General features: G+C 48.0%; 1 protein-coding gene across 1 annotated transcript in view; it reads right to left on the reverse strand.

Moving 5' to 3' along the window:
- Positions 1 to 20,279, reverse strand: part of SMOC2 (SPARC related modular calcium binding 2) — a 156,111-nt gene that overhangs the window by 46,045 nt on the left and 89,787 nt on the right. Inside the window, exon 8 of the mRNA XM_082633201.1 lies at positions 5,244 to 5,430. Coding sequence (XP_082489327.1) covers positions 5,244 to 5,430 — 187 coding nt within the window. The remainder of the gene's footprint in view (positions 1 to 5,243; positions 5,431 to 20,279) is intronic.

Here is a 20,279-nt window from a genome sequence, read left to right on the forward strand (position 1 = left end):
TTTACTTCATAGGGATCATTTCTGATTCTTATTTTTCACTATTTCTTGTTTTCCCACCCCAGAAAATAAAAGAATGAAATTTCTCACTGAAGGGATCCTTTCTCAGGGTCCCTCCCTGGCGCCCGGGGAGCTGGGGCCGGTCTTGGAGGGTCAGGTCCAGCGCGGTTGAAACACAGCCAGGGCACCACGAGCTCCTCCAGCCGCTCACACCCTGAATAGCCTCTTTGATACCAGAAAACTTAACACCCCACTCACACAAACTTAATATGCCTTTTTGAAATGTTGTGTTTGAAATTAAAGAGTCCCCGACACACTCCGGCTAACAGTTAAGCTATCACATTTTCACCAAAAGCCATTAACTCATATCCTTTTGAAATGCAGTGGGGTTCAGTGCAGATGGCATTGGAACCACGGTCACAGGAATGAACGGGGGTGAAGGGACCTCTTACCCACCTGGTGTCTCCTCTCCCACCTGGGACTGAGACAGGTAGGTAAGGAGCCAGAAATTCCCTAGGGGAACATTCAGGAAAGAAGCCAGGTAACGGAGAGATGGCTAAGAGCTCGTTGTTACTCATGCTTGTTAAATCTGGGGAAACTGAGCACGTGCTCAAGACTGAAAAATCCTCGTTTCAGACTCTAGATCAGCGTCCGTGGGGCTGGGGAGGTCGGAAATGGTACCCACGCTAGAGCTGACACCTTCACAGCCAGCAGCCCATGAAATGTGAGCTGCGAAAGAACAAGCGAAGTCCCAGCTCCTAACCAAGCAGGTACAACTAGGGATGGGGCTCCCGGGGGTCGAACAGTTCAGCCATTCCTGGGATGTTTGATCTGTGAGAACGTCAGCCACCGGCTGTTCTTTCATGTTAAGAAGTTGGACCATTAGTATGAACTCTGTGTACAGCCTGTCAAAGGCTTGGAGTCAATGCCGGTACCCCCATGTGGTGATAAGAAACCTCAAAACTGTCAACCCCATTCTGAATCTTAACTTCGAAGCCACCTGGAAATTAACCTTACTGCGTGATCATCCTGGTTTTGCTCCATATCTGGGCTGTAGATGTCTCAAGAACCCCAGCACTGATGTTGATATAAAAATGTATGTTTAAATGACAGTATTCTGTTCCTTGTAAAGAATACTGTGACTTGGGGAAATGACAATCTCAAGAAATAGAATCAATGCCTTTGAAGATAAAGCCATTTAAGTTGTGTTGACATCTGTCAGCATCCTTTTCAATAGTGTTTATTTTAACTTATTTGTATAAGATAAGAAAGCACATCTCTTAATCGTCTGGTTGCCCATCAGATACCAGGCTCTCTGCCAGGGAGAAATTCGATTTCATGCTCACACGGCCAGCAAGCCGCGTGGGCTCCACAGGCTGGGAATGGGGTCCTCGTGCCAGGTCAGAGCAGCCTGCAGCCTGATGGCAGATGGACAAACCCTCATTGGCCATCAAGAAAGTGAAAGAGAAATCCCTCCGTTCTGGGCGCTAATGTAGTAGCTGGCAGTCAGCCAGATCCACGCTTAACCCGATAGCTCACACCAGCTCTCCCCTCTATTAATCAGCGACCAGGCTGGAACCTGCCCCCCTCCTCCCAGGCCCTGTCCCACCACACGTGGCCTGGGCTCCGGCCTGCAGGGGCTCTGAATACCTTGGTCAAGATGTCAGTTTTGACTCAAAAATGCAGGGAGACCAGCAGATGCATCAGCACCCGGTCCAACTCATGTTTCTACCTGACGACCAACCCACCTAGAAATTCTGCCCCATAGCTGCTCTCTGCCTCTGTGCGTTTATTGTCTTTGGCACAAGCCTGTAACAAAATGTGTGCTTTGTCATTACCTTTCATGATGACACAAGGAAAGAAGGACTAGCCTATAATGAGGAGGCATTTTATATTCATGTCATCTTACTGTTCTTGGATTTTTAAATTACTCTTCCCCATCAGAAAATATAGAGAACGATTGCGGGGGCGGTGGGAGGGGGGGAACTTGAACTGTCTACCCAAATATAAATCAAAACTATAAAGTATCTCCCTGGAACAGCTTATTTCAGAAAAATTGCAAGAAAATAGCATTTATGCACCAGAAAGTATTTAAACAATAATGCAGAAGACTTTCTGTGACATTGCTACTCAATCACAGTAGAAGCAGGGGTAAGTGAGGGCTGGTGAAGCTGGCCAGCATCTCATAAGATATGCCTTAAACTTGATGATTTGGACGGATTTCCCAGAATCCATGTAGAAATCTGTTTGAACCAATTCCATTTTTCTTGCCAGTGATGGGTTTAGCTGTAGTCATATGATCCAATTACAGCCAATAATCCATGACTTAAGGCGGCTAGGGGACTTTTAGGAAAGGTTGTTTGGTTCCTAAGAAAGAGAGAGATGGGCTGTGTGTCCTCTGAGCATGTGGTGTCTGAATGAGATGCCCGGATCCCTGAAGCCATCTTGTGACCATGAGGGGAGTCTGTCCAAGGGCCAAGGCAACACACTGAGGATGTCAGAGGAAAGACTTGGGAGACCCTACGTCCTCAGTGACATCACCAAGTCACAGCATCCACTGAAAGGGAGCTTCTTCCATTTCTGTGCCTCTTCTTTAGATTACACAGTCCCTCCCTGTTCATGCCTATTTGTCAGATTTATCACCAACAGAAGTGAAGAGTTTCCTAACCGATACATCCTCCCTTTTGACCAAAACGTAACTAGATTCTAGCTCTGGGACCTACGCTGTCAGGGGGCCACATTCCCCCCTCCGTCTGGACTGCCCCCCGCAGACATCATCGGCGTGCTCCCCAGATTCTTCTGGACCTGAATCCGACCTCAGCATTTTGGGAGCCCCCGGCCATCCCGCTGGAATTGCCCCACTCCGTTCCCTATTTCCTGTATATTGTCCTCCAGTGCAGCTATCACAAGCCGGCGTATTAACTCATATTCAGCTTATCTGCTTATGCGTTTTGCTTTTTGTCCCTTTCCCCTCATGGGCACATAAGCTCCATGGAAGCACAGGGTTTTGTCCATTTTGTTCCCTGAATACCCCCAGCCCCTAGAGCGGTGCCTGAAACATTGAGGGATTTCAAACGTTTAGTGAATAAAAAGTGAACCTCTGGGTGACAGGGAGGGGAGTGTTTCTCGGAGCTTTAAGAGATCGTATCCCTTCTGTGTTAAACTCTGTCACACATAGAACCTGCTCTGCGTGGCCTCGGGGGCCCAGGGGGTGGCCCCGTCCATGCCTGGGTGCTGAATGATGGGGCCCACGGCCCTCCCTGATGGGCGGTAGCCTCGTCGGAGGGTGACATTCTGGCCAGTTAGAGTGAGGGGAGGCTGTCAGAAAAGCCACATTATGTTGTCACGGCTGTGTGATGCTTCTAGAAGCCAGGACAGGAATCAGGCCAGAGCAAGCTGGTGCGCTGAAGATGCAGAGCAGAGAGAACAAAACTGGCTCCTGAAACTCACGTCCTTTAACCGCGGAACTAATCACAGCCTCTGTCCCCGAGAGCACTGGGTGCGGTCACGTTTAAGGCTGGTGGGCCGTAAGGACAGCTCGGCCTCGATGGACGGAGCCCTGTGGGCAACGTGCGGGTTCTGACACCCCTCTCGCTACTAGCCTCAGTTCTGATGGTGTCGGGGTCATGACAGTCAGCGTCGGAGAGGATGAACAGAGGAATGAACGAATGAGAGAAAAGTACAGCTCGAGTCTGAGGGGTCTCCTCCCCTGGGTCTAATTTAAGTCTGTTTCTTGAAACTCAAAGAAGAGGGAGTCCCTCCCTCCTATACAAAAAATAGGGAAAATGAGAACTTGGTACTTTGTTCCCAAAAAGTCTGGGCAGAATGAAATCAGGATGGACAGGAGGGAGGAGGCCTTCTTGTGTTTCTCGTCTGACTGTGAGATAAAAAACGTTTATAGGTTCTGCAGGGACAACGTGATAAAGCTGGTCTCAGCATCTGAGCCAGTCCGCGGAGGCCTGGCTCTGAAGTGGGAGGACTTTTGCTGGAGCTATGAGATGGGTCTTAGCGCCCCTGCAGCTGGGCCTGGGGAACAAACAGCCCAACTTAAAGACACAGTCCACAAGCCTGAGTTTGAAGTAATGGAAATGTCATTTCCCAAGAAAGGTTTCTTAGAAAAGGGCACTCCCTACATACAGATGCGTTCAGGAACGAGCAAAGCAATTTCTCACACAAAACCTTGGGAAGATTTAAGTTCTCTTTATGTTTGAAACAATCTCCTACGACCACCCGCAGAGGGAACCTCAGTCTCTGGCCTGGACACCCTGTCGGGGTCGTCTGTGTGCAGGGCAGCCCACCTGTCCCGGGCGGCTGGGGCCTGGGGTTCCCATCCCCAAGGAGCCTGGTCTCCTGAATGAGCCAGATGGGGCTCCAGGTGTGGCTGGACTTTCTCATGAGGAAAAGTCAGCTGGTTACCTGTCCTTCCAGCTCCCGGAATCTACATGGGTGCATTTCCCCTTCTACACGCACCACGGTCACCCTTGAGAAACTGGGGGAAGTAACTTAGGAGGCATCAATGCCTTAGTGCTGCAGAAGGAACCAGGGCTTAAACTGGATCACACGTGAGAGGTAACAGTGTCCTTTACCTGTAAACTGCTTTTGTACCGATCTATGAAAAACCAAAGGTCAATTCAAATGACCAAGAGCCGCAAAAACCTCCTTACTTGTTCACACTATTTCCAGGAACAAATATCAGGTCTTCTCCTGGTGCTATTATAAAATGACTTGCTTTGCTCGGACTCACGCAAAACATGAATGAATGAGTCGGTGTGTATTTCAGACCCTGAGTAACTACTGTTGCCCCTGACCTCAGTACTCTCTTTCTTTTTCAGTGGTAATTTCAGGAGACAGGTATCTCTGGAGTACAGAGAGCTGTCCTGGGCAATAGGTTCCTGTGAAACGCGAGGTTCCCTTTGCCAACACCGGGGACAAAAGAAGCTGAGGTCATAGAGGATACATTCTAGGTGCCCACCCCAGCCTGGATACCAGAGCCATTTTTCAAACTTCCAGCCTGCGTGAATACAGATAGGAGCAAAACTGCCTAACAAGTCTGTCTTCACCACCCTCGTGCCATCGCTGGCATCGCCAGCTCCTGGTGACGTCAGGGAGATGGGCTCCCGCAGGCACAGGCGTTAACGCCGCACTGAGAAGTGGGGTGAGGTCCGGGGCACGGGCATCGCATCCGCGGCGGGTGGGAACCATGGGGGCTCTGCGTTCCGGGGTCTCTCGGCCCCACGGGGCCTTACCTGGTGGACGTGCCCGGGATGGGGCGGCCGGTGTCCACCAGGACGCACCAGCAGTAGCCCGTGGAGGGGTGGCACTGCACCGGCTTGTAGAGGCCGCCGTGGGCGCACTCAGGTATCACCACGTTGTCGTTCTTGGGCTGTCTGGCCTCCTCCAGGGCCGACTGCTGCTCCTGGTCACACGAGGACACTGTAGCGAGAAGGAGACATGTGTGAGGCCGCGGCTGGTCACCCGGGGAGCCTACGCAGGATGAGACTGAACAGGAGATGGAGGGGCTGGCGAGGAGGGTCAGGGCGGGGGGTCAGCGTCCACAGGTGGATCTGACACCCCGTGGACCCCCGGAGGCCACAGGTGGGACCCAGGCCCCAGGGACGGCCACGGTCCTCTGCTCTGGGTCCCCGTCAGGGGCCCGGGCCAGCAGGCACGTGGTCCAGTCACAGCGAGTCCTCACGGCCCCTCCCGCTGCAGCCCCAACGTGCTGGCACCACTACCCACACCCCCCAGGAGGGTCCTGGAGAGCAGTCCCCACTTGCCCCGAGGGCTGACTGAGGCTGAGTCTGGAAATCCCAGCTGCAGTATTTCCGAAATAGGCTGTGTTTCTGGAAATTAGTCAAGAAGAAGAAGATGACAGACTTTTTTTTAAAGCTGTGTCCAGGGGCTAGCTCTGAAGCTCATCCCCATGAAAACTAAGCGATCACTTAAAAAAATTCTAGGACCGGGTATTTCCATGTATAAAGCCTTATGTGTTTTTACGCTAATAAATTCAGTTTCTTTTTTGCGTTTGGACATGAGCTTACTTAGATCCCCCTTCTGCCCCAAATAGACCGAGAATGCCTTAGAACCATAAAAAACGAGTCCATGCTACTCAGCGATCCTCAGATGGTAATGACTTAGAGTCAATAACGGTGAAGAACACTTTATCCCTCACTAGAGATTCACACGAGCTTTAAAATATAATCCAGAAAACACTGGGCACAGAATATTCCAAATGTTCCTGTTCTGCATCCTTCCAGCCCAAATACATGGCATTAAAAATTCACAGCAGCGAACTAAACCTCCTCCTCACCCGTGTTAAAGAATTCCAAATGTGGGCGCTTGTTTCCAGTTTCCGCCCTTGGAGTGGGGTTTCTCTGGCTTGGCCGCTGCACCGAATCAGAGCCATGGTGAACAAACAGCCCACCGCAAGACCTCTCATCCTCGGACCCAGGGCTGTCTCAGAACAGGCTCTCCCTCACCTGAGCTGTCTTTTGGGATCTAAAGATTCTTTTGTTTTCATATTTCTCCGTAAAAGGGAAAAGAAAACAGACAACATATTGGACGAATATATTTTAAATAAAATCTTTAGAGCAATTTCCTGCTTAGAAAGTAATTTTCCACAAATTATGCTTTAGCCTGCTTTGAAACGAACTAACTACAGTTTACAGGGAGGTTATGACTATAGATGTGACACCGCACAGGTGGGGAACCCCCGAAAGCTGGGAAGGAGTGTGCTTCTGTGTCAGTGCTGCTGTGGCTGGTGATGGGAGTATGGTACTTAGGAGTTAGGCACCTGACTCAGGTGACAACTCGGGTGACCAGACTGAAGGAGGTTCCCTATGCAGTGTGTCACAGAAACCCTGTTTCATAAAAGTTAGCTCTCATTTTCATTATTTTTCCAGCACTGAAAAAATGCCTGAAGATAATTTTTTTTAAATGCCTGGCATATCACAGGCACTCAATAAATCTGTGTTGAGATAACTCATAGTCATGACATTAATCGTTACAAAACCACCTAGATTTTCTTTCCCTAGTAATTCCATTTACAATCTGAAGATAGTCACATGTACGTTTAATGCTGACTAGTTCATCTACTGACTGTATTACCGGTTGCCGCTATTGTGTGAGCGTGGCATCCCTGCACACGTCCTGGAAGAACACAAAGGTACGGGGAACCTGGGATTCTCCCCTCACTCCGACTCAGAAGACACTCACAGTGCTTCCTCCTTGGCTGACCTCAGCCTCCTGAAAATGGACGAGGAGGGTGGAAGCTGTATTGCTGTGTGTCCAGATTGACGTAGGATAATCTCAAAGCCCAGGGTGGTTCAAATCTCACAGTCATTCTACATTGTTTAATGAACACGAGAGAAGAAGGAAGAAATGGCCCTTGAACCACGCCGTGCGGTTCTGTTCCTAACAGCAAGGGCCCTGGTCCCTGCTACAGAGACAGCCCTGCACCCTCAGCTTCCGCCCCCTTTAGGAAGGAATGTGGTCTGTGAGCATGTGGACCAGGGACCAGGTCCCGAGCCCACTCCGGGACTCTGAGCTGTCTGAGCTGCCCTCTGCTCTCCGAGGCATCCATGTAATTCCATTAAATTCCCTGTGGCTTTCATTTCCAGAAGTGGATCTTTTTTTGGGGGGGTCGGGGCTGTCTGCAAGTTAAGAATTTTAAATAGCCGAGTTATGATTCTAAATCAGTCCAACATCAGGATCGAGCATTTGGTTTCCATCAGTAGTCATACTGCATTGATTGGCGCACTCAACAAATATTGCGCCAGGCGCTGCTCAGGGTGCTAACAGGGTACCCGTGTAGGGGATTTCTAACACACGGTTCATCTCTAATACACACAAAAAATGAGTGGTGCTGCGTTTCTTATAACAGCACCGCCCAATTTTTAAAAAATTTTATACTGATTGTTTCCTATAAGTTCTGTACTTTTCTATGCACTCTAGATTTTGCTCAGCAAATAGGTAGATACATAAATCAAACCGACCCCTGTGTTACAGGGTTAATTTAATGAGGCTTTCTCTCCAGCTGTGACTAGGAAACTGGCTTGGAATCAAAATGACAATGACTCACATTTCTTTCTGAAGTGACCACTTTTTTACTTTATATCATAGGGACAACCTAAGGAGGATGGAGGCTGAGCTATGCGTTTTCAGAGGCAACTGGTTCCTGTCTTTTGAAACCCTCAAAGTAGCTGGTCCGTCCCTAACTGGAGTTCCACATGCAGGCAGCTCAGCTGATGGCGGGGCCTGCTCCAGGAAGCTCTCCTGGAGACGCACTGCTTAGTTTCCTGTGCACTTGGCCCTTTTTCAGAAGCTTTACTAGTGAACAGAATTTATGGTGTGATTATCTGGGCACAAAATGCTTTCCATGCTCTATCCAAGAACATACTGTATCTATAGAAATAGTTCTGGAAAATTCTTGAAATGGCCCTTTTGAGGATTTTACATCATACTTGAAGGCTCATCATAAGCAAGGTAATATTGATTAAGTCAACCACCTCTTAAAATTTGCTGAGAATGTTGTAAAATATGGCAGACATCATTGCCAAGTCAGAAGAGATTCCGTGTTTGTTTATATAAACAACCTGGCTGAAGTTAGAACCGTTCACTTATGCAATTTTATTTGGTAAACCTGGCTCCGTGTGGGGAATTCAGTTTCTCTTATGGGAGAAATGCAATTACATTTTACATTTTAGGGCCATATGGAAGGAAGTAGATCTTCTTTAAACAAACTCATGATGGTCCAAGGGAACAGAGGCTAAAGGGCCGTCCCATCTGTCTGTTTCAAAGTCACCCTCCTGAGACAGCTGAGCTCCGCCCCGTCCCGCTGGGGCCAAAACAAGATGGCTGAGGGGAAAAGCTCCTGGAGCGGGACTCTCTCTGGCAAAGATGCCCCTGTTCTGTGCAGGATGTTAATAGCACCTGGAAAAGGAGATGAACGGCCAACAAGTCGTATTTCATCGCACTGGAAGCTCACCCAGTCACTGAGACACACGGGAACAGGACTCCAAAAAGACAAGTCCCAACCATGTTTTAGAAAAATGTCAGTGAGATCTCCTCGCATGGTAGGAAAGAGCACAGAAAAAGGGACTCTTTAGAGAAAGTAAAAATGGAGAGGACCAAACAACGATGGTGGAAGTAGGAGAGAGGGAAGGAGGGACGGTTGAAAGGCGCTTGTGAAGTTCTGGTCAGGACTGGCTGAGGACCAGGTGAAAGCATGTGTGCCAGTGGAGACGCCTGCAGCTGGCTGATGGGTCAGGGTCGCAAAGGGCACCAAAGTTGGAGCTTTACAGTAATTATCTCAAGAAAAGTTTGGTTTGAAACCATTCCAAAAGGATGTCCTCCAATGGATAAAAATAAAGTTTGGGATTCTGGAAATAATTCAGCAAGAAAATATAATAACTAATGCTCACAAAATTCAAATTATACCATCCACTTTCATAGGTTAGATGAAAATATTTACATTTTCTTTCCTATTCAGATGAGATCAGTCACGTTCAGGGTGGTATGACCGGCCGTGACTTCTTTCCTATTCAGAAGGGCTTTAACTACATAATTTTCTCTTATACTGAATGTTGAGGAGTTCATGTGTGAAAGAAGAAGAATTGAAAGAGAAAAAATGAACAGAAGGAATTTTAATGTGAGGGTATGCAAAGGAAGGTGAGCTGTGTCGAAAGAAGCCACTGAATTTGTCCAAGAAAAACCACCCAAAGAGAGTCCCCATTTGAGGAATACGCTGCAGGCAGAGGAAAAGTTGAGAAATTATTTAGAATTGATGACTGGGTTGAATAAAGATTTTTTTCCTAAGGAAAGAGCCTTGAACATACTTTGAGGTGAAAGAAAAAAAAAAGCCTTTGTAATAAATGAGGCTCGTGTTCCTAGAGAATTAGGAAGTGAATACAAAACTCCTAGTGCAGTTATGGGACACGGGATGGCTTTTCTGAGCCAGCGTCATGTCGTAGGGGCACAGGTCAAGTTCTGGACCAGGAGACAGACTCTGGTTGTTCTCCAGCCTTGAATTACTCGTCTGACGAACTTTAGCAAAACTCTCATCTCACAGATCCGATGCCCTCTTCTGTGCCTGTCCTGCCTCACGGGTCACTGTGGTTGGTGGAATCACAGGTGCAAAGTGGCAAGGATTTGGGCGAATTTATTATTAACACTGATCACAGGTTTAACATAACCCATTAGACATAGAAACACAAAGAGCCAAGGGTCCTCTGAAGACCAACCAGAGTCATAACCCAAAAGAAAACTTTACGTGTGTCAGTGTCACAGACGTAGAGTTCTTAAACCACATCTTCAGCACCAGATGGGGAAATATTGGGTTGAACTTCTGAATTCATTAACACCCATGCTTATGCTGCACTGTCCTAATTACCTGACCCATCAAGTCACGGTATATAACAAAGTCTCAAGTAATAGACGAGAATTAAAATGGATCAGATTGCAGCTACAAGTTCTGCGGTTTGTGTCTGGTAAGAGAGATGTCTACTCACTTTCAAAATGATATATGTAATTTGTCATGCTGTCAAATCTCAACATTCTTTACGAAAGAACAACCTTCCATTCAGTGTATTAAATCCATTCTCACCCAGGTCACTGGCTTTGCAGCAATCTGGATGGTTCTTTTCTTGCCTCAGGTTAACTAACTCTCCTGCTGGTACTGTGACCCTTGACCCTACATGGAAATGTGTTACCTCTTCAACATGATTATGGTGATTGCATTGAGCTCTCTTCTATGATGAATTTTATTTAAGCTTTTCTAGTTCCAAGCAGTTGTGTTTGTGCTTTCTCTAATGCTATGAGCTTGTCGAAGTTTTTGGCGTGGATATTCGTCTCCTGGGCTACACACCCCATCTTGAGCAGACTTCTGAGAAGTAATTAGCACTGTTGAGGTAGTCTGCCTCAGTATTTTTTCATTATCGTATTAGACTAGAAACATGAGTACAATTCCAATTTGCTTCTGTCAATTTTAAGTTCTGCAATTATATAACAATTCTGTATTTTTAGAAAAGCTACTTCTGTAAATTTGGTAGAAGTTCCATTAAAAAATTAATTTATTTCCCAAACTAGCAGATTTTAGTGACTTAAAAGGTGTCTGACAGTTTGTTCAAGTAATCTGACAACCGAAGGGAATTAAATTATAGATGATAACAAATGGCTGCCAGACATTTACGAACTTAAAGGAAAAAAAAAAAAACCTCTTAAATGAAGATCTCTTTAAACGGAGGATACTTGATTTTAGTGTGATGAAGCCTGAAGCATTTTTATAGGCAGCAATAACAAATCGTATCCATTCTAAAAATGTGGTCTTTAGATTTGGCCATATTTCAGAAGGATGCCCACTGTAGCTGTCAGTTTTGTGGTCAGCTCTCCTTCTTAAGGGTTTCCCATTAATATTTGGGGTTTTATGGCAGACACAGAAAACCCTACCCACAAAATGAAAAATTTGGAAAACTCAGTGCTATTAATACATTTTATAACTTATACTCACCAAAAGACACTATTAAGAAAGTGAAAAGGCAAGCCCCAGACGGGGAGAAAATGTTCATAACACACACACCTGACAAAGATTCAGGTTATGTCAATAACCCCTACAAATCAATAAAAATGACAGATAATCTAATTTAAATTGGGCAAAGATTTGAACTGACAATTCAAAATGAAAGGTATGTGACTGAACAATAAGCAGTGAGAAAACTGCCGGGCGTCCCCAGTCCCCAGGAAAATGCAAAGTAAACCCACAGGAGGTACCTCCGTGGGCCTGCAGGAGGGGCCCTGATGATCCACACCAGAGGCCCTCAAGGCTGGCGAGGATGTGGAGCAGTGGGGACTCTCCTGCATTCCTCACACAAATGTGAAGTCTACACCAGGTGTTTACCCAAGAGTAATTAGAACACACATCCACAGAGCGATGAGTGCAGAATGCACACAGCAGCTTTACTCATCACAGCCCCCAAACGGAAACAACTAAAATAGCCATTTACTGGAAAATGCACAGATCGTGGTATATGCACACAATATACAATTGTGCATATAAACTAGAGAATAAATGGGTAACAAATATGACCAACAAGAGTGAATCTAAAAACTATTATAATGAGTAAAAAAGGCAGAAACCAGGAGTTATATGGTTCCATCATTCCATTTATACAAAACTCTAGCCCGGGTAAAAGGATCGTCAAGTGATGGAAACCTAAGCGGCGGTGGCCTCCAAGTAGGCCTGGCCCGGAGAGCCTGAGAGCATCGGCAGTGGTGGAGACCTCCTGTCCTGGGGGACACACATGCTGCAGCCCACCTCACTGTGCAGACACGTTCCCGATAGACAATCAACACCTAAATGACGCGTAAAAAGTTCTCTTAATAAAAATAAAATAGGAATCCTAACATATGAGAAAACATCGACCACATTTTAATGGGCAATATATTTAATTTCCTTTTTGGTATATCTGAAGATGGACAGTATCTCAGATTCAGTGATAAACCAAATACATGTGCGAGTCCATCGCTGGCTCCCAGGAACAGTACTTAACAAATGCTTAGTCTTTTCTTTCTTTTTGTCCAACAGGACGTGGTGTTCCATCACCCACTAAACAAACACAGCAAGCTTGACATTACACCAGTAAGGCCAGCTTTGTTCATAATAAGGATCTTGGTAAATTAGGAGATTGGGATTGACATATACACACCACTACATATAAGACAGATAACCAATAAGGACATACTGTAGAGCACAGGGAACTCTGCTCAATGTTCTGTAATAACCTATATGGGAAAAGAATCTGAAAAGGAAGGGATATATGTATATGTATAACTGATTCATTCTGTGGTACACTTGAAACTAACACAACATTGTAAATCAACTGGACTCCAATGATGATAATAATAAGGCTCTCGGGCCTCTAAGTACTGACTTAATTGGGTAAGGACAGTTTGTGCTATGAGAATAAGAATGTGCAGAATCTGCTCAGGTCCCACGTCCAATGGGCATGAGTCTGCTCTGCAGGAATGTCTAAGGTACAGGCAGTTTTCACATCCACCCGAATCTGCTGCAGATATGACCAGGTGAGTCCATCTGTCCCCCTGCTCTCCTCCTAGCTTCCTGGGTGCAGTCCCTGTGTTCTGCCTCAGTGTCCTCTGCTGGACGGGACCCTGTTACTCTGGCCACCCTGCTGCACTGCCGGGACCTGCGTGGACTAGTTTGTTTATCTTTGAAGACCTTGGCCAACTCCAGTTGCCATGGCAGCCACCAGCTGGACGGCTCAGAAATGCATCATTTCCCCATCCAACATTCACGTCCATCTGGACGGCGCTCTGCTGGGCCCTCAATCCGCACCCCCTCAGCTTTTCTCACTCGGGATAATTATGTACTGATTTCCAGGAATAAGTGATGACACGTTGGCCCAATCCGTCTTCTCTCCCCATCACCAGGGGTTTTGTGGCTCCCCCGCACACTGGCAGGGTGTCTCCCCTGTTCTGTGACATTGGGCTCAGACGTGGGAACTACGTTGCTCGTGGGGTGTCTGCAGGCTGGGGCTGGACACCTGTATGTGTGTGGGCCACTCTCCTGCCTTTAGGTGTTGCCAGGAGCAGGGCATCCTCCGGTCTCCTCACTCAGGCCAGGAGGATGAGAGATGTATGGGGCAGACCCAGACCCACATGCAGCCTGGAGCCTCCCAGCAGAGCCCAGCCATGATCAGCAGATGCATGAGAAATGAACACACTTGTCACTGATCACAACTAACATCCTGGGGCTATTTGTTACAAAGCAGTAGCTGTCAGATACAACAGGCATTCTGGTGTCAGCTTCAGAGGGCAAAAATCAGCACCTTCTATTTTCTTTGCATTTCCTTATAGTATTTTCAGAATTCTCTCAAAAACTACACCTAGTTAAACCACCAAATACCTTGCTTCTCCTGGCATTTTGCCACTTGCCCTTATCAGTACACGGCCCCTGCTGTGTATAAGGTCAATGCACAAGGTCAATGGCACATTAACATGTGCTCAGCAAATATGGTGGATGAGGGGCTGGCTTTCCCACAAGGAAGCAGGGATTCAGAGGGAGGGTCCACGGCAAGTGGTGGGCTGCCAGGCAGCAGGGGCCAGAGTGGGGTCTCTGGAGCAGGTAAAGCAATCTCTACAAGCAGCGGAAAGCCTTGTAAGGATGAGTGCCAGGATCATATTTGTGCTTTAAAACCCTGCTGGCAAAGCTTTCAGACAAAAGACCAGTTCAAGACTGTCTTTAGTCCCTACAAGGGATAACGAGGGCTTAATCTGAAGCTACCAGACACACATGATAGAAAATAACAAACCCTGGAACGTTAGTAAACGCAGATAGGAATGCACCGGTAACTAGGCACAAGGCAATGACGAGGTACCAAATTAAAGGGGGGACCACCGTTTCCCTGTGGACCAAGGATGCCATCACCTCCAGAGGCCCTCACGTGGCCATGCATACTAACCTCGTCAGGACATTGAATAAACAGGAAGACTCGCACCTTTGCTCTACTTGTCTTAAAATGTATATGACTACTATTGGGGTTCATAAAATGGACATTATTTTCTTTAATAGATACCTAACTGCTGTGTGTGATTATACTTTGCTAAGCTGGTGGATACTAAAAGCTTAACTGCTACATAGAATGGAAGTCTGTGAAGTATTCTGAGGTTTACAAAGGACTTCACATATAAAAATATTTCGGGGATAAAATAATAAACAATCTGTCAAGTAGGATTCAGTTATAAAAAGCATATGAGGGACTTCCCTGGTGGTCCAGTGGTTGAGACTTCACCTTCCAATGCAGGGGGTGCAGGTTCGATCCTTGGTCAGGGAGCTGGGATCCTACATGCCTTGCAGCCAAAAGGCCAAAGCATGGAATGGGGGCAGTGTTGTAATGAATTCAATAAAGACTTTAAAAATGTCCACAGCAAAAAAAAAAAAATCTTTGAAAAGAAAAAGAAAGCATAGGAGTTTTACACACAGCAGAGATTGGAGATTGATACTCGATAACATTTAGTGGGTCCTTATGACTACCTGCTTTTCAGGTATTAATTTGCTTAATCACACCATAATGGAAAAGAATGTATAATACATATATGTATAACTGAATCACTTTGCTCTAATTCTGTGAGGTGGGATTATTGCTATCATGTTGCAAGTTCCGTGATTGAATCAGAGAAGATAAAGACAGAGTGTCAGAGACAGGGTTTAAACTGAGCCATCCTGGCCCCAAAGTCCTGGTCTGAGGCCAGGCCCGCTCTCTTAGAATTGATCACTTAATTTTTACATATGTGATCTTCATCAGTCATGGAATTGTCTGTGGTTTTCTTTTTAATTGCACAACACAGATGATCAAAGAAGGAAAAAAATAAAAAGAGTTGCCCCTTTAGAATTTGATTTTCTAGAAATGGCAGAGTGGGTGGGGGGAGACCTTGAAACTTACAGTTTTGATGGAATATAATTATTCACATGTCCACTTTCAGTAAAATATCAAACTGGGATTCATGGTGCTAAGGCTTTGTGCATAAGTGACACATGTTTACGATCAACTGTATAATTTAATTCCAAAGGAAGAGTTTTAAGATGAGCTTTTAAATCCAGGATTGTTGCCATAACATTTACAGGCATGGTGGGCAGGGAACCAAGCTTTATGCGTATTCTCCTTTATTCCTGGCAATAACAGACCGAGGTATACGTATTACCATGTGTATTTTACCAGTGAGGAAACACGGGCTCTGAAAAGTTTTAGATCTTACTCAGGATGGCAGAGTCAGGCGAAGCTGGGTGAGAATTCACACCCACACCGAGGCAAACAAGCCACATCCCACGCACGGCAACCCTGCCCCCCTGCCCTTGGAAGCCACATACCAGTCCTGTCTAGAAACATCCCCAAAATGGTATAAACAGGTAACACGAGAAGCCCACAGTCAAACGTATATTTCCAAAAAAAAAAAAAAAAAGATTTGGATGTAATTCACAGATACAGTTTCTTTGGAAAGAGAAGAGTGACCCCGGGTGTCCATTCTAATTGCTTTCTTCCCATGTTTATTCCTGTAGCAACAGACCTAAGTAACCGTTTCCAGCCTGAACCCAAGTCCCAGACGGGGGAGAGGAGCGACCCAGCACCGTGAGCCCCGGCGAAGACCACCCACGCCAGAAGGACCTCAGAGCCCCTGACAGAGAATGGCCGAAACCACACCCCCTTCCATCCTAACCTCTCTCTGTATCTTCTAGGTTGTTTTATCAGTGACAGTCTCACCAACATCACTCTTGAAAACCTGAATCCGGGCCCCTTTTATTCCTCTCTTTCCTCCACATGGACCCTAATTCTCCAGGGTGCTCCCTGGACCCCTGCCCCGTCCCCACCCTCACTGCATTGGCCTCAGCAAGTCTCACCAAGGCCTCCACCGCGGGAGCCTCTCCTGCCGCTGCTCAAGGACCCCGAGACCTGGGTCAGCCCTAGCACAGCACCCCTCTCTCTCCAGGACAACAGCTGCCGCGTCCTTTTCTCACTCACAGAGCTGTGAGCAGTCAGCGAGGGGTAAACACATCATTGCACCGAAAATGTGCTCTAGAAATGTTACCTGTTTTTCCCTTTAAGTTCTGTAGAGTCAGGAGACATGACAAAAGGAAGTTAAGCAGTATGATTTTATATTTGGATGCCTTACAAAAGAAATCAGAATATTTCCCATTGTCCAGAAAGTCTCACTTTAAGACCAGTGGTTTAAGCTAATGCAGCTGATGACAACCTATTTTAAAATACACTGTGTCCACTCAGGCTAATATACAGAGGTGGCCAAATTTCTCCAAACTAGTTTTCTTTGCAAGTGGACAAACAAAAGTGGGTTTTACAAAACCGAGATGAGAAAAAGAAAACACAAAGCAACATTCTGACCCAAAAGACACTGCCTCTGGTGCACTGCCCACCCTGGTGTCCTGGACACATTGTGGCCTGGAAGGATGCCAACCCAGGCTCCAGTACTCACCCACCGAGTGTTCTGGGCGTCTCCCCGTCTACAGGGTGAGGAGAACGGGGCCCATCTGCATCGCCCCTGGGAGTGCTGGATTCAGCAAGGTGCACACAGTCCTGGCACACAGCGCTCCCCACTCCAAGCGTGGCACCCCTTTCTCCCCCCGGGGGCGGGATTGATAAGTAAGGGCCCAGATGACTGGGGCAGCAGAGATGCCTGCTCAGAGGAGGTGACCCTGCAAACAAGCATCTTACTTCAGGATGAGAGGCCCTGTACTGGAAGATCTGTAACCCTCATAACTGGGAAGAAATGACAGGCCAGCTCATGCAAGTCAGGGTGGAAAATTAAGTGACTTTCCTAAGGCCTCACAACAGTTACAGTAGAAGCAGGACACGAGCCAGGTCTCCAACCCTGAGTCGATGCTATGGAGCCCCAAACAGAGAAAAGACTGATGCAGTGGGGTCAGCCGTGACCATGGCGGGTCTCCCAAGGGCAACATCTCAGCCCTGGCTCAGCTCCCAGGACACGCAGGAACCAACCCATCACGGGAGGCACCGTGCCGTCACAGCCTCACCTTTGTCCAGCCTTCGGTCAATGCCCCACCTGAAGGCGCCCATACCTGACCCAGGTCTGAGGGTAAGCAAGACGCTCCTGGAAAGAAACAGGGTTCCAGGCACCACTGCTAGGATGGCTGCCGGACAGCGATGCCCTCACCTCCATCAGCCACTGGGGATCTTAGCGAGGCCGGTCCTGCGGGTAAGTATTTCCCCCTGGACTGCCCACAGCGAGGAATTCTGATATTCTCCAGTTCCTCTCCATCTAATCACTGGACCCGAAATACCCATCCTGAAGGAAACCAGAACCATCAGCCATAATCGGGGTGGGAGGGAAAGAGAGAAGTTCATGAGTCCAAGTTCCAGCAAACCCTGGAACTGGGAGCACAGAGACCTCACACATGATAAGTGCCCTGACCGAACTTTGGCCTTAAGACTTTTCTTTGATGAAATGTGGGCAGATTTCAATGGGCAAATAGCCATTTGAAACCAACGAGTGTCTCCAAGGACAGAGCGGCGGGAATTCACCTTCTGGGGGGTCTTTCTTCTATGGAAACCTTCAGAAAGGATGCTTCATGCCCCACATACAGACTGAACTTCCACACTTGCTTTTGGAGAAAAATCTGAATCACCTGGATGTAGATGTCTGGGGCTGAGAAGCAAAGTGTTCCGATTAGGGATGTAAGTCCTTGTGTTGTTTGGATCCAAGATGGGCCTTGGGCTGGAGAGGCCTGACCACAAAACTTCGGTCCCCCATCTGCAGTGACACTTCCCCATCTGTCCACCAGCAAGGGGTTCATGCTGTTGTCGAATCTCCACGGTGCTTCGTTTGTCCCTTTATTTCTCAGCCGTCCTGGACGACTCTGTAGAGCTGGGGTTTCCCTCTTTGCTCTGAGGCGACTGTCTTCTCGGCACTCTGACCGGTGGTCCTCAGAGCATGGCCCCAAGACCCCTTCCTAGGAGGCCCACAAGGTCAGAACTATTTCTATAAATACTGAGGTGCCCTTTGTCTTCTCAGGCTCACAAGTGACTCATGATGACACCTAAGGGAACATGTATTAAAAAGTTCTCAGTTTTGGGCTTCCCTGGTGGCGCAGTGGTTGAGAGTCCGCTTGCCGATGCAGGGGACATGGGTTCGTGCCCCGGTCTGGGAAGATCCCACATGCCGCGGAGCGGCTGGGCCTGTGAGCCATGGCCGCTGAGCCCGCGCGTCTGGAGCCTGCGTTCCACAATGGGAGAGGCCACAACAGTGAGAGGCCCACGTACCGCAAAAAAAAAAAAAAAAAAAAAAAAGTTCTGAGTTTAAAAAGCTCTTTGGGGACCTCAGTAAGTTCTAGGAGCATAAAGGGATTCTTAAACCAGAAGGTTTGAGAGCTGCCGACTTAGACCATAAACTTGAATTATTTGAGGCTAAGAACCTTGTGCTATACATTCATTTTCTAAGGGAGCACGTAGTAGACTCTCCTGATGGTGGCAGATCCACATAAGGCCCAGTCTCCACATCTCCTCCGTCTGCACACAGCTCTGCCCGTTGGACAGTTGAGAAAAGAAACGTCAGGAAGACAACACCCCGACCCCAAGCAGGCCGGCCGGGGAGGAGCCCGGTCTAGGGCCTGGAGGACCAGCTGCCTCGGCTGTGTGGCCAAAAGATGTGGACAGCCCGACTTTGTGCTGGGCAGCTGTGAGAGCCTTGAAATCCAGGAAATCTCATGCTCAGGGATGATCTGACCTCACAGATGAGTGACTGCAAAGAAGAGAGGCCGTCCACCCAGAGGGGTGGGGACACCTGGAGGGGGCATCTGAAGAGCTGCTGAACTGGCCGAGCTGAGTGTCCTCGAAGAACCAGGCAGGGGGGCTGGTCCCAGGCCCGGGGCAGTTTCCTTCAGCTGCCGTGATGGTTTCACACTGTTTGGGGGAGTTTATGTTCAGATATTTGCAGCTGGCTCAAACGGTTCTGCTCCCGTTTTCTTTCCTCAGTCAAGCCAGACCCTTGGCGTATTGCGCCTCCTTCAAGAAGACGCCCACACCTGTGCGGGACTTTCCATCTTCCGCCAAGACACAAAGAGCAAATTCCCTGTGTCTCCGAGCGCCTCATCCTTGCTGCTGGCGGGATCCCCGCGCCCTGGTCAGGAGGCACTGTGCCCACCGCTGTGCAGTGAAGGACAAAGTGTATGTCTCCCGGCAGGATGCGAACGGGATGCTGGACAGAACTCTAAGCAGGGCAGGTCTTACTGAGGTGGGCCGTGCCCAGGTCATAATCTGGGGGTTAAGTCCCACAATAACTGAGTGGGGAGCGGTCCCCGTGACGATGGCCCCTGGGTTCCGGACACCCATGCCACCCGGAGCTTCTCCTCATCCCGCTGGTGGCCCTGATGGCCAAACATTCCCTAGAAGCCCTTCCTTTTTCAGGGGGAGGAAATCTGAAGACACATTTTGGCAAAAGTGTTCAAACAGAGCAGGTCAGCAGCCAAGCCCCAGCCAACAGCACGCCTGGTACCACGTTACCTACTAAGGCCACGTTTGGGCCCTATTTATGCAGAGGGCCTCCTGCCATCCCCCAGTCTGGCTGAGAACCTGCAGTATCTGCGAGAGAAGAGCCCTCCGCTGTCGGGACCAAGTGGGGGACAGAGTGTGACCTCCACAGAGGTCAGCAAGGCCAGACCCAGGTCGGCAGTGAAGAGAAAAGCCGCTCTATCACATGGCACACACGCCGGACGCCAGACCTCGGCCCAGATGGCTGCCCGC

The sequence above is a fragment of the Mesoplodon mirus genome, assembly GCF_964341445.2.
Source record: "Mesoplodon mirus genome assembly, chromosome: 10".
In the NCBI taxonomy this organism is placed as follows: domain Eukaryota; kingdom Metazoa; phylum Chordata; class Mammalia; order Artiodactyla; family Ziphiidae; genus Mesoplodon; species Mesoplodon mirus.